At 30.9% G+C, this 14,252-nt stretch overlaps 1 protein-coding gene across 1 annotated transcript in view; it reads left to right on the forward strand.

The window, feature by feature from the left end:
• LOC129216526 (integrin alpha-PS2-like) overlaps nucleotides 1-14,252 on the forward strand; it is a 139,801-nt gene that overhangs the window by 102,132 nt on the left and 23,417 nt on the right. Inside the window, exons 8-17 of the mRNA XM_054850741.1 lie at nucleotides 198-286; nucleotides 1,615-1,721; nucleotides 2,748-2,850; nucleotides 5,105-5,207; nucleotides 7,576-7,673; nucleotides 8,640-8,736; nucleotides 9,544-9,589; nucleotides 11,053-11,166; nucleotides 11,596-11,651; nucleotides 12,520-12,665. Coding sequence (XP_054706716.1) covers nucleotides 198-286; nucleotides 1,615-1,721; nucleotides 2,748-2,850; nucleotides 5,105-5,207; nucleotides 7,576-7,673; nucleotides 8,640-8,736; nucleotides 9,544-9,589; nucleotides 11,053-11,166; nucleotides 11,596-11,651; nucleotides 12,520-12,665 — 959 coding nt within the window. The remainder of the gene's footprint in view (nucleotides 1-197; nucleotides 287-1,614; nucleotides 1,722-2,747; nucleotides 2,851-5,104; nucleotides 5,208-7,575; nucleotides 7,674-8,639; nucleotides 8,737-9,543; nucleotides 9,590-11,052; nucleotides 11,167-11,595; nucleotides 11,652-12,519; nucleotides 12,666-14,252) is intronic.

Raw genomic sequence — 14,252 nt, forward strand, 5'->3', positions numbered from 1 at the left:
AAAGCGATAATCAAATATATAAAAGTGACAAAAGTGATAATCAAAATATTTTTTTTAATCAAATATCCTGAGCTAGTTATTGAAATGGTTTTAGATGAAATAGTTGAAAAAATAAATGAATAAGTAAATACACTAATATCTGAATAAAAAATTAATTAATAAATAGATTCATTTATGGAATGTATTTTCCAATTTAGGTTACTCCATGGCTATTGGTGAGTTTACTGGTGACAAGCAACCCGATGTTGTTGTTGGTGTTCCCCGTGGAAATAAACTAACAGGAAAAGTAAATAAAAGTTTGTTTTTGACTTATAGTCATTTTATTAGTTTGTGTAACTACTATAATCGAAGATGATGAGGCTCAATAGGTTTTTTTTTTTTTTTTTTTTTTTTTTTTACTATGATTTTTAGAACTTTCAATTTTAACTTCAATTACCAGATCAATGTTCTGTAATTGTATAAACCAAGTATTCACTATAGAGTAGGTCCGGCGATCTTGCCCCACCTAAGTAGAAAGTTAAAAAAAAAAAAAAAATATGTTAACGAAAATTAAAAGATAATACCTCCCGCCTCTTTTAATGTAGGTCCAAATGCTGTGTAAAATTTAACGTGGCCAAAAACTACGAATAAAAGTTTTTATTGCAAAAAAAAAAAAAAAAAAAAAAAAACTGCAGCTTTGGGGCATATTACCTTGACAGTCAGACAATTCGCCCCACTACACCAGGTAAAATGCCTCACTTGACCAGCATTTCAAAACTTGCTGCTATTAGTAAGAAAGTGTATTAATTGACTAAATTAGTTGAAATAAATACAAATTATAATGTGGGCAACTAAATGAAAAATCAAAATCAATTTAATTCTAAACAGCAAATATAGGTTAAAATATTTTACATAATAAGCACATTACTTGTGGTTTTTAATAAGTATTGCTTTTCAATCTTGCCACAGCCATTACATCTCTGATTATACATTGTGCACGTTTCATGAAACCATCCTAAGCAGTCTATACATTTTATCCAATCTACAGTCGACGTCATTCAGGTCTTCATTCAGGTGGGGCATATTACCTTTTTGTCAAGGTTAATTGCCCCACCACCTCTTGTTCAAACAGCAAGTCAATATGGCTGCAATTAATAGTAACAGCCTTTTTTATGATACTCTTTTACTGTATAAACCGATAGTTGAACATAATATTTGAACGCTAGTTAATTAAACAAAAGTTCTTCTAAAAATAAAATCTTAGATCAAGCGTTGAAAAATGTCACTCTTACCTTTCACTTGTTCTGAAGCTGTATTGATCTTTGAAAAATCGCTGAAAATGGCTTTAGTATATGCGTGTAGCTTCTTTATACACAAATCCCCTTGAAAAAGTTGACACAGGCGCACTCTGTTGTTACAATCGTGAAATACAGTTACTGGGACAATTTATCAGACGGGGCAAGATCGCCGGGCTTACTCTAATTAAAATGCTTAGTAAAAGTTTCGCATTTTCTTGGGTACCCTTTCTAACAATGTAATATATTTTTATGTTACAAAGTTAGAGTATTATTTATGCATATATTATGTAAGAATATATTATTTAATTATGTGTCTGAAAAAAAATATTTATTTCAGCTTGCTTTATTTAATTTAACGTTACACAACCTGCACAACATTTCTGGAGATCAGCTTGGATCTTACTACGGTTATTCAGTATGCGTAGCAGACATCAATGGCGATGGGTATGCTGGTTTTATTTGTATTCTCAATGCCATACTATTACATGTAAAAGTGTTTTTTAAAAAAGATAAATATTGAGAAAAAATGAATGTTATAGAAAAATTCGTATTTCCATGAAAAAATTATATCTTACATGCATTGTCTGTCTTAAAATATACAAGCAATACATGTTAAATGTATGATATAAAACAATAATTTACAAACTTCTTTATTTTTACAAAATGTATGCTGTTTTGTAATGTAGGGGAATATGGAGCAAAGTGAAATAGCGGGACAATGATGAAATATTTACCCTGCTTTTAAGGCCAACAGATAATGTTTTAACTATGTAGTAGCTAATGTAGTCTAGTCCGGTCAGTAAAAAAATATCGCCAAAAAATAAATTATGTGACAATACAGCCAATTTTCAAAAATTGATACTCATATTGTAATATTTTTTCGTAAGTCGAAAACAATTTTGTAATTATAAAATGATAAAGTTATTGTTTTTACCATTTTAAATTTTAATTGAGACCTTCTAATACTTGGTGCAATATTTACTTAGTTAATATTAACTTTATTTGTATTTTAAATATTTTGTACAATTAGTCAAATCATTGCGGGGCAAAGTGAAGGGGGCAAAGTGAAATAATTTATTTCGCTTATTCACTCTTTCATTTACTAAATCACTTACGTATTCATTTATTAATTAAATCATTTACCTTCCTTCATTTAGTAATTCACTTATTTATTTCTTCATCCAATCTATTTTTTCTACTTTCACTCTATTTTTATTCATTCACTTTCTTTCGTATTCATTTATTAATTAATTCATTTACCTTCCTTCATTTAGTAATTCACTTATTTATTTATTCATTCAATTTATTTATTATTCATTCACTCTTTTACTCGCTCATTTATCCCAGTATTAATTAATTTATTTATTACAGATATTAACACTTTATTGCTGGAACGTATGATATCATTTCATGATGCACATAGATAACAGTTTTTAACAGTAATATTGATTCATGTTTCATTTTCTGAAGGTTAGATGATATCGTCGCCGGAGCACCCCTTTATACAAATCTGAAGGCCAAGGATGGAAGTTATGAAAAAGGACGCATATATGTGGCATATCAAACACGAAAAGTAAGAAAGAGTGTTCCTCTGTCTATGAGATAGTAATGTACATACGTAGGATAGACCGGGTGCGTTTACGCGGTGCCCTTTTTAAAAAAATGAATATAACTGAGGAACAACAGTCATAACAGATTAATGCTACTCCCTAGCAAATATTCTCACAAGTTTTTGAGCATTAGTCGAGCTTCGGTCCAGCATGCAGAAAGAATAATCTATTTTCCACCAAGTTGAGTAAATTTTATGTTGAATGCTTCGAAGTTTATTGTGAGTAAGTAATACTTGGTTAAGAAAATACAAATGTATAAAAATTAGCAGAACTTTACCCTTTTTTGAGAAATGTACTTTTATGAATTGAAATTTTATTAAGGGGAGTCAGTACCCTAAATACTTTCAAAAAATTGATTTTTTGATTTTTATATATTTTGAAACTCCATTTCAATACCTTTTTAATGATAAAAAGTTCTTGATCGTGCTCATATTAGAAGTAAGTTAAAAAGTGCTTCAAAAAAAGGTAAACATATGTTGATAAGGTATGATTTTCCCCTTTAAATTGCAATATCTCGAAGTGGTATTTTTGAAACTAAATGTTCCTTTTTCTCAGAAATTAATTGTGTTAGGATTTGAAATTTTTATCATTTATTCCATGTATCTAGTTGCATATACTGAAGTAAAATTTTTCTCATATTCCAAAAATATTTTTTTATACAGCTGATTTCGTGTTGCAAAATGGCATTTTTGGAAAAAAATACAGTGACTTACGCGTTAGAATTTTTTAAATAGAAACTAAGCTTCCTTTCTGTAAAATTTTACTTCAGTATAGAGAAAAGAGTCTACTTAAGGTACAGAAAAAATTTCATTATCGTATCTTTAATAGATTTTCGGAAAAAGGTACATGAACCTGTGCAAATTAACATTGATTGTATAGGGGGTACTGACTATCCTTAAAGTTTTTTGCACGTTAAAAATAAATCCAAACTTGCCGACGGGGCACGTTTAAGCATTTTCATCGGGACACATTTACGCACGTTCTTACTGTGTCTTCCTTAAACGTGCCTCTGACTTAAACGTGCCCACCATTATGAAAATATTTTAGCTATTCTTTATGCGACCAAATCACAACTTTCCCTTGCTATTAGAAATTGAATTTAGAGTTTTTTCACCCATGCTTTCACTCCACCCTAATAAATATGTCGCTTTATTAAAAGGTCATTGTCGTTCGTTCACCTCATATACGTCACAGAAATGAAGATAATTTCCAGCGATACCATCCTAATTTCAGAAAAAAATGATTTAATGTAATTGCATATTTATACAGTTTTTAATAATGTTTAGTGCTTTGTTTAAATTGAAAAATTGATGAGTGTTTGTATTCGATGCTTATGATTAGGAGCAATCATGCATGTAAAATCGTTACTAATATTCCACTCAGTTTAAAATGAGTGATATCATGTTATGACATTTAAAGCTAAAAATGAAACTTTAAAACAAATTCATGAACATTTTCGTCAGTTTTTTAAAAATTGCATTTAAAAAAAATGACTATATTATTATAAAAAACGTATTCGTTTTTTTTTTTTAATTTTATTATCTGCTTATATATTTTTTAAATTCCAAGCAAAAAAATTTTTGGAAAAGAGCGCATTTAACACAAAGAGTTTTCGGACTTTTTGAAATATTTTGTTTTACATTTACTACGCACAAGAAGGTGCCATTAAGCATGAATAAATGCAAATCAAGTCATAATCTGCAAATAATCCAAGTTACCGAAAAGATTGAAAATTTTGATTGTCCAAATTAATAATTATTTTAAAAGGAAATTTTATGAATTAAGGTTCCTTTTTTACTCACTGTCCAGTGGCTGTGTCTTGGTTTCGACCATATCACACCCCTGATTACAGATGAAATAATCTAAATAGCATCAACATTTCTGCATTCCTCAGTTTTTTGAGGGTTTTTTTTTCTTTAAAAACAAAAGGTCTGCTACACATTTTCTCCTTCTTCGTAACAGAAAAAATTTGAACATATTTTAAAGCGTATAGTTTAAAAAATGATGCTGTCATTTTACGTTACTTGTTTTTTAATCTTTCTATTATTGATCTATTAGGTATGAAGCATTGAAACTTATTAAAAAGCCTGAAAAAAAGTACTGAATTTATATGAAAAATACCAATATTTGCATGCCATATAAAAAGTACTGAACTCATTATTGCATCAGTGTTTTAATGCCTGCATAAATAATAATGAAAATTTTCGGTAAATCTAGCACAATTTTCGCACGAGAAGTCATATTGATGGAAAATTTTCACGAGGACGTTTTGGATTATCATTAGCATCTCTGGGTGACATCAACAAAGATGGATACGGAGGTACTTTCTTTAAACATAATTTTCGGAAAACTGTAACAAACCGAAAGATAAATAATAATTATATCATATATTAGAGTTAGTACGATTATCATGTAGTTCAATTTGTCTTGTGTTTTACGTAAAACTATAGCTTTGTGTTGAAGAAACAGTCCGTTTTTTTCCTGTCTGAAAAATTTTAGTCAGTTAGTTGAAATGGGACTAAACATACATCACACCCGAACACCTTTTCACACCTCATTGCGTTTCATTGATTAATAAAGATGGTGGTGGAAAATCCATGCTACAATTAGTAAAAAATCTTCAGGAAGAGTTTGTTGATCGCTATGTACGTAGTCTGCCCAATAAATACGCAAACTCATGTAATCTAGCGGCCATGACGCGGACTATAGTCCCATTAACTGTCGGCGATAGTTGGTTGACACCCAATGAGCTGTCAGTGCTTGGCAGATTGCCAAATTGCACGTATGTTGCAAATTATGTTAATTTCTGTTGTCCTTGTTTTTACTGTACGTCGAATATGAAAATTGAGCAAATCACAGTTTTCAAACGTTTGAGAGATTGTGTGCGTCGTGCGTGACCAAATTTGACTCAAGGCGATGGATGGATCCATCACCATGACAATGCACCAGCACATTCAGCATTGATTGTTAGCCAGTTTCTGACAAAACATTCAATCACCATCCTTGTTCTTTGAAGAGGGCAAAATTGATGGGGACTAAATTTTGCAAAATAAATTTTTTGAGGCCTCAGTTCGCATATTTATTCGACAGACTACGTATGGTTTGCGTACGGTTACGAAAAATTTACACAGTTGGTTTTTCTTACTATTTTCGATGTTCACTAATTTTGTGAAAAAACATAAATCTTGATGCATAAATCAGAGGATTTGAATCCAAAAAAAAAATGTACATTCCTTCAGTAATGTTTTACACTGCAGCGAAAACATGAGGACGCCAAAATTTTTAAGTTATGCTCAAACTTTTTGCTACAAGATTGCTGCAACGGCATACATCTTTTACAGTTGGTAAAAGAGGCAGTAAGGAGAAAAGTAAGAGAAATTAAAGTTGTGTGGAGAATTTGACGAAGGTAATGAACTTTGATTCTCGTATTTTCCGTGTCTTGAAACTGCAGAGAACATGATCTGAAATTCAAATGTACGAAACAATTTTTTTTTTCTTAAAAATATTTTTCTTCTCGGTGTAATATAGTAAGCGTTCTGCAAATCCAATGCGTTATTTCATAAAGGTTTTCATTTCTTTCGCAATTTCTGTAAGGTTGTTATACTTTTGTCTGTTTATTGTGTCTTTGCTTGTTTTGTTAAACCTGTTATATGGAGTTACCTTGAATCTCTGGAAAATCCTGTAAATTGCAGTTTTATCCAGGAGCTTATTAATTATATCAGAAGTTTAAAAATCAAGTGTTAGCAAATAAAATTTGTGAGAGAAGAATGAAACTAAGCATCAATTGTAATTTACCCTTTATTGCCATATTAAGGAAGAAATAAGCAATTCGTTTGAAAAAAAAAAGTGTTCGTCCTTATTACGCTTTCCTATACACACAGCAACGAATATAGTCAAAAAAAAAAAAAAAAATTGATGAGGCACATTGATAATTAAAACTAAGGCACAAGGTGGTGTAAGCCATTTAGTATCGAAAACGAAGAGGTGTAATTTAAAGAACATGATATAATTGAAAAGTTTGAATTCCTCTGCAAACAAAACGAAATACTGCCGTGCTAACAAAAGTCGCATATGCACTTTTTATCGAAATTGAGTTACGATCACCAGGTGGTTTCTTGTCACATATTTTACCTAAATACAATGTTGAACGGTCCTTTGAGAATAGGAAATATTTTTTTCAAAAAATTTGAAAAATCTGTATCTGAATTAAATATATCGGCAAAACTTTTAACTCAACTGCAGCAATAGGATTTTTGCGCTTAGCACGGCAGAATGCTGAATACGAAATGTGCAACAGTAAGAAATACAACGTTTATAAAGCCTAAGTTAGTATTTGATTTCAGACACGTATTTCGGGGTATCAAGGAACATCCTTTTCAAAGCAAAATAAATGGTCTTCGGGATATAAAGTCATCTGAGAAAACCAGTTGACTTTTCTATGATTTCTAATTTTTGTGCTTTATGAACGTTGTATCTCATAACTGTGACATTGCTGCACAAATGTATTTATTCATTCCATACGTAATGTGTGTTCCCTGATTTAAAAAGGAAGTTCAAGAGTGAAATTCTTTACTTGCTTGGATTTCCGTTTAGATCTGAGTTCTGTGATCTCATATAAATGAACATGAATGAAAAAAAGAATATTGTACCATGTCGATGAACGTTTATATAGTTTGTATACTTTGCAGATATCGCCGTGGGATGCCCATATGGTGGGGAAGACGGAAAAGGTGTCGTGTATATTTTTCATGGAGGGACACCAGGCATTGTAACAAGTCCAACTCAGGTAAGGTAATTACTTGTATCTTTCCTAGTTTTAAATTTGAACTGGTATAATATCCTATATCAAAACGTTTGATAAGAATACTAGTAAACCTGTCTATTGAATTTGATTAACGTCCTAAGAAAAACCGTTCGGCTGGAAAATTCCGAAAATATTTTGCTTTAAAGGTTATATATTTCAAACTTTTCAAACTACTTTAAACCCATTGAAGCATATTTTTTTCTTAATTTTTGCGAATATTTTTAACCATATGAAAGAACTTTTACATTTTTGCATTGTGCTGTAAATTGAGACTTGCATTATAGTAATCTAATTTCAACTTCTGTAAACGATCATTTAATAGTTGTTGTCAAATAAAAGTTGTACGACCGACTAAATAAACTGCACATGAAATACGAATGATTAACAAGGTGCAGTGAGGAGGGTTGGCGGTTAAACACAGGCTCATCATATAAGCCAATCAGGGGAGGAAGACAATTGACCCCCTCTGTAGTTTAGAAACAATGAAATTAGGTATTTTTGTACATATTTTATCGTTTTTTTTCTCTATAAAATGTATTGAACATAAAGCTCTTGACTTCCCCTTAGAAAATCTTGAATTGAAAGGCCTGGTCAAACTCTCTCTAGAACGCCTAAATACATTTTAATCATCCTAATGTGGTAGCTACTGTGCATGTTAGGACTGTTATGAGCAACTTTCCTCACATACACGAAAAAGGTAAAATCTGGTTGAGATAGTGGTGATTAACATTTACAGGTTCAAGTGTGCGTAGTCTCAACCCAAATAAACTAAAATTCGAGTGAAAAACAAATTCATTAGGAAATTTTCTTTAGTTTACAAAGAAATATGGTTAGTATTTTCCAAACTGTACATAATGACTAATGGCATTATAAACTATTTAATATATTTTTTTATTATTTTCAAGATTTATATTTAAATGATATGCTACTTTTTCTTGCTTTTAATAGGTGATTTTTTCTTCAGACATTCCAAACTTAAGTCCTGCATCAACATTTGGATTCTCATTGGCTGCTGGATTGGATCTGGATAACAATCAATATCCTGGCAAGTTAATAAGAGCTCCATTATGTATTTTTTTTCTTTCTTTCTTTCTGAGAAATATGTTTATTTATTTTATTTCTTTATCATTATTATTATTATTATTATTATTTTACCTTAATTTGTGTTTCTTTCTGATATTTTTATCTGTAAAATTGATCAGTTGTGAGGGAAATATAAATATGTTAACAATATTTTAACTGCATGTTCATTTTCACAATCCTAACTTTGAAATTTCTCTTGAGAATCAGAAAATCTTTTTTATTTCAGGCTTGGTGAAGTAGCAATAGACATTATAAAAATTGGCTATTTTTTTAAATATAAAAGTTTTTTAGTAATTTTAAGCTTAGGGACATTTGACACAAAATATTTCACACATGTAACATATTTCAACGTATGTAAATTTATTCCAAAACCAGTTACGACAATTTTGAAGGTAATTAATTACCAAGATGACCATTTAAAAAAAGAAAATCTATTCAATGTGAAATAGTATATTATTTTGTGTGTTTGGCTGTACTTCAAGCATAATTAAACGAACTAACAGAATACAAGTTTTGTATTGCACACCATATAACGTAATCCATAATTCAAATTTTGTGACCGATTTAAATGTGTTTTCACTGCCTCTTATCAATTGTTGTTCTTGTGTTTCATTTATTTATTTATTTTATATGCTAAATACTTATTTTTAAATGAAAGTCTGAGAACAGCTAGTTTAATTTAATCAATTAATCAAAAAGTAATTATCTATTTGTTTTTTATGTACCGTTACTTAACTCTTCTTTAAAACTCAATTTTTAATTTTTCTAGATTTATTAATTGGGGCTTATGATGTGGACAAAGTAATATTCCTTAGGTAAGCATTAGGTTCCTATTTAATACTAAATTGTATATTTCATGAAATTCTTAAAAGTTATTGAAAATGGAGAACAAACGGCTTCTAAACAAAACGCTAATATAGAAATGGTTTTCATGTGCCATCATTTTTATTGCTCCCCCCCCCCCCCCCGCTTTCCCCTATTTAGCTTAGTAGGTTTAAAATTATTGTTCTTAAAACTAAACATAAAATATGGGAATAACTATTGAAGAGCAAACTGGCTTCTTTCTTCTACAGTAGCCGATAGAAAAAATTTCATAAGTAACTAATTTCTTGAAATTGCGGCTATTTTTTATTCAATTATCGAAACGATAATTATTTAAACATTTTAATGTTTTTATTTTTGATGTTAATAATTCATTTTTTAATGTAAGTAATTGATTTTAATAAGCTGGTTCATTGAATTTCCATCCTGATTTAAGTTGAAAAGATTTTCCAATTACAATAAAAACACATTTTTTTCGTAAATATTTTTTCGAAGCGAATTTTTCAACTTTCGGTTCAGTTCACATAAAATTCGCGAAATTTTTAGCTTGCTAAATGACCTATATTTTAATTTTTGCGAAAATTGCGATTTGCGAAACTAAGTGCCGTCGCAGCAGCACTTAATACCTATTGCCTTTTTTTTTTTTTTTTTGCAGCAACTATCAGATTTCTCACATTGTAGCAGGAACTTAAATATCTAATGATTGATAATTAAACCTCCCTAGGTCTAAAAGAAATTTGAAGCTAGTAATAGTGAATGCTCATATTAATAAATAGCAAGTAATTTACTCAATATGCACTAAGCAAATACACCCTAACCCGATTTTTGTACTATGGATAGGGACCGCATAAAAAATATCGCACAAAAAAATCACCCAAAACTTCACGAGTAGCTATAAAAAGTTGTTTTCGCAACATGGTTTAAAAAAAAATATATGAGGTGGATAGGGACCGCATAAAAAAAGTCTCACGTAGAAAGAAACCCAAAAACTTACAAAATAACTAGGAATTCCTTCTATAACGAAATTAAAATGAACCAAGTGATGATAATTTTGCCGAACAGTCAGACAAAATTTCCCGAATAAGGAAATTTTGGGAGGTCACAGTAACCTCCCGTCAGGGTACCCCTGTTGTCACTTGAAGAAACTACCTCGCACTCGTTTTATAAATAATTTCCTCAATTGACTCCCAATCTGATTGACATTTTCATATACCGCACAAAAAAAAGCACAAAAAAAGGCCGCACAAAAACAGGTTGGAATGTACTAAACACATTATTTATATCAACGTTTTCCAAAATAACCAAACGATTTTCATCTGTATCACCGGATGTAGACCCAATCATTTTACGTTTAATATTATTGAAATAGTATCTTTGAAATATCGTGTGTATTTTGTGGAACTCACGACAGAAAGAACCCTGTCACTTTGAAACTAAGCACGATATTCTTTTTCAGATCACGCCCAGTCGTTCAGGCTACTGCTAGTTTAAAGATTAATCCTGAAAAAATCAATTTGGACGACAAAAGCACCGCTAATTGCCGTCTTCATGACTCAACTATTGTATCTTGGTAGGTAACTTCAAGATTATTTCATGATTAGTAGAAATTATGTGAATTTAGAAAAGTTATATGCTTATTTCAGGGATAATTTTTATGTTTTTCCAATGAATACTTGAATCAGTCAGTGGTTATCATTTTGTACTGAAATAATGAAATATTATAATGATTTCATTATTTTTATACGGCGAAAAACAACAGTTTAACTTTTTTTATGGCATACATAAATAATTCTTCTTTCACTGCTAAGGTAAATGTCACAAAACACTTCTGGAAATGTTTCAGAAAAAGAGTAATGTCAAGTGTAAACTAATGCAATTTTGAAAATAGCATTTTTCTGTTATCGAATAATTCTTATTATAATCTCTGTGTAAAAATTAATAAATTAATCGTTACAAAATGATTTTGTTATTTGAAATAGTAATTATAGATATTTTTCAGCGTTGTCATCTCTTATTGTCTGGAATATACGGGAATTGGTATTTCTCCTTCATTAGGTAAGTCAAAGCACTTTTTATAATGAAAGGTGACAAATAGAAATTAAGTAGCAATTTTTGCTTGTTATCTTTTTCTTGATATGCGTATGTCGATCACACTTGTAATAATTTTTTCGTCAAACATTTCTGTTGGAACTAGTCAACCTTTTCAATGTTTTTTTTTTTTTTTAATGAAAGAAACACAGAGAGAGAGAGAGATGAATTTACTTTCAAAAAGATATGCAAACTCCTGAAGACTCTTTGTCCCTCTACACTCATCCACACCTTAGACTCATTTCGCTTTAGCTTAACGTTAAAATTACTCTCTCGTACTTTCTCCTCACAGAAATTTGAGCAGCAAATTAATGGTGTCTCACTGTTCCTATCTCGCTGTTCCCTCATCGCAAAATATAAACTCGATAGTTGCCATTCTCGGGAAGAGAAAATTAACAACATCATTCTACTGCTGAAATGAACTTTTTTCATTTCAGAACCTACTGCCGAAAGTTAGTTAATAGGCTAATGTAAGATTAATAACACCAGTCTTTAAATTTTATACTGTTAATTAAATGTTTAGAAACAGTGCCACAAAACAATGGAGATATTTTGCTTCTATGGGTTCAAATCATGATGACATAGTTATTTTTCTTACATGAGACTTGAAAGCAACCTTACTATTGTTTACAGTATGTCGACTTGACTTTCCAAAAGTTTTAGTATGCTGGAAATATCCTAAGAGAAAATAAATTTCTGTTGTCTCACTATTCTCCCTGTCTCACTGTACACCAACCTCTCATCTAATTTGATGTTTCTTAAAGAACATACTTAATAACATTCACCATTTGTAAATATTTTATTTTCACTTTTTTATTTATATATTTATTTTCAGAATTTATACACAGAATGAGATTGGATACCGAAGTTCAAGCACCGAGAGTGTTTTTTCTCACGGATGAAAACCGCAACGAACAAAATATCTCAGTTTATCTTCGTAAAGAATCAAAGTATTGTAAGAGCATTTACGTCTATTTACAGGTACACCAATACGTTTACATTATAAACTTATTATCTTTACACATTGAATAGAATTTTTGTTTGAAGTGTACGATTCTATGCATGCAGTTTGGAACCTTAGGTCCTCAAATATTTGCCCGCTTTCACGAATCAATCAAATGATCCAAGTCTATGTTGCAAAATTTAGCTGAGCTACTTATCAATAATTTCATACATAAATATACCAACAGCCTGGTCACTATATTCAGTACGTTCATTTTCGTCCTTGTTATGCAGTCAGTCTAGAATACATGAACGGGCCGTTGGTATATGTGTTTAGTTCCGCCTTACAGGGCCGCAGAGAGCCAATGTGATCCCCTTGTCAGTTATGTCGCCGGGCCCCTCCCATCCCAAAAAAAGAAGAAAAAAGAAAAGAAAAGGGAGGAAAGGAGAAAAAAAGGGTAAAAGAAGAAAAAAAAAGGGGGGGGGGGAATCAAAACTGCTCACTAAAAAATAATTAACTCTATTTTAAGTGCCACAAAAGTAAATACCAAAAGAGTAAATTTTACTTAATCTTTACGATTTTTCTTATTCGGAGTCCTCCTCCCTTTTTTTTTCTTCCTTTCTTTTTTCTTTCCTTCTTTTCTTTCTTTCTTTTTTTTAGCGTCAGTGTCGCCGCCCCCCCCCCCCAAGGCTCGGAGCCCCTAGTTTCTGACTAGGCTGACATGGCCTCTCTTAGAGCCTGTTGCCATAGCACGCTTAAAGGTGGTAATTTACAGCTTTTTATTGACCAACGTGTTAAAATTTCTATAAAACGTTATACTGCCGTATGCAAGTACACGGCAGTATCTGCAGAAATGAGTTTTCGAGATATTTGAAGAAATGTGTGGTGGATTCAATATTAACAATAGGAAAATGATGAAATTAGACTTTTTTTCAACGGAAACCAAATAATTAAGCTTGTACAACGTAGAATAGATGACAAAAATGCAAAAAAAGGGGAAAATGAAAAATTTACAGTTACTGCTCTTTACCTACACACGGCAGTACAGTGAAATTAAAGTGAAAAATTATTCATAACAAACGATGTCTGGCTTATCAGTTTGTAAATAACTATGAATGCTTGTTTGTGTCAAAAAATTTTCTTGATGCTTGTTCCGCAAGGCATACAAATCTTGTGATCACCGATTTTACTAATTTACTTTAGTTTTATGCGCAAAGCCATTTGTTAAATTTCTCTTGCCAATAAGTAAGTACCAGATGCTTTTTATTTTACAAGCAGAAATTTTTATGGTAAGAATATCAGTTCAAAATTGTTAAGCGTAGCGCTGCAGTGGTAAGCAGTATCAGGTTTAATATACAGCCAAAAACCTAAATCTGCACATTAATTTGAAATGTTCCTCTTTCTGGCTTAATTCTTCAACGACAGGTTATTGAAAAGCTACAATACTAAAAGTGTAGCTTATTCAATGATATTTAATAAGTAATGGTTGTTTGAAAATTTTGTAGCAATTCATTAAGGTCTACCTCTACGGCAATTTTTTAATGAAGTAAATGATCAACTTAAATGAAATATCAATTGTCAAAAGAAGTTACAGTAAATAACTATTTCACGGCGGCATTGGAGCC

Source organism: Uloborus diversus, chromosome 2, assembly GCF_026930045.1.
Source record: "Uloborus diversus isolate 005 chromosome 2, Udiv.v.3.1, whole genome shotgun sequence".
Classification (NCBI taxonomy): domain Eukaryota; kingdom Metazoa; phylum Arthropoda; class Arachnida; order Araneae; family Uloboridae; genus Uloborus; species Uloborus diversus.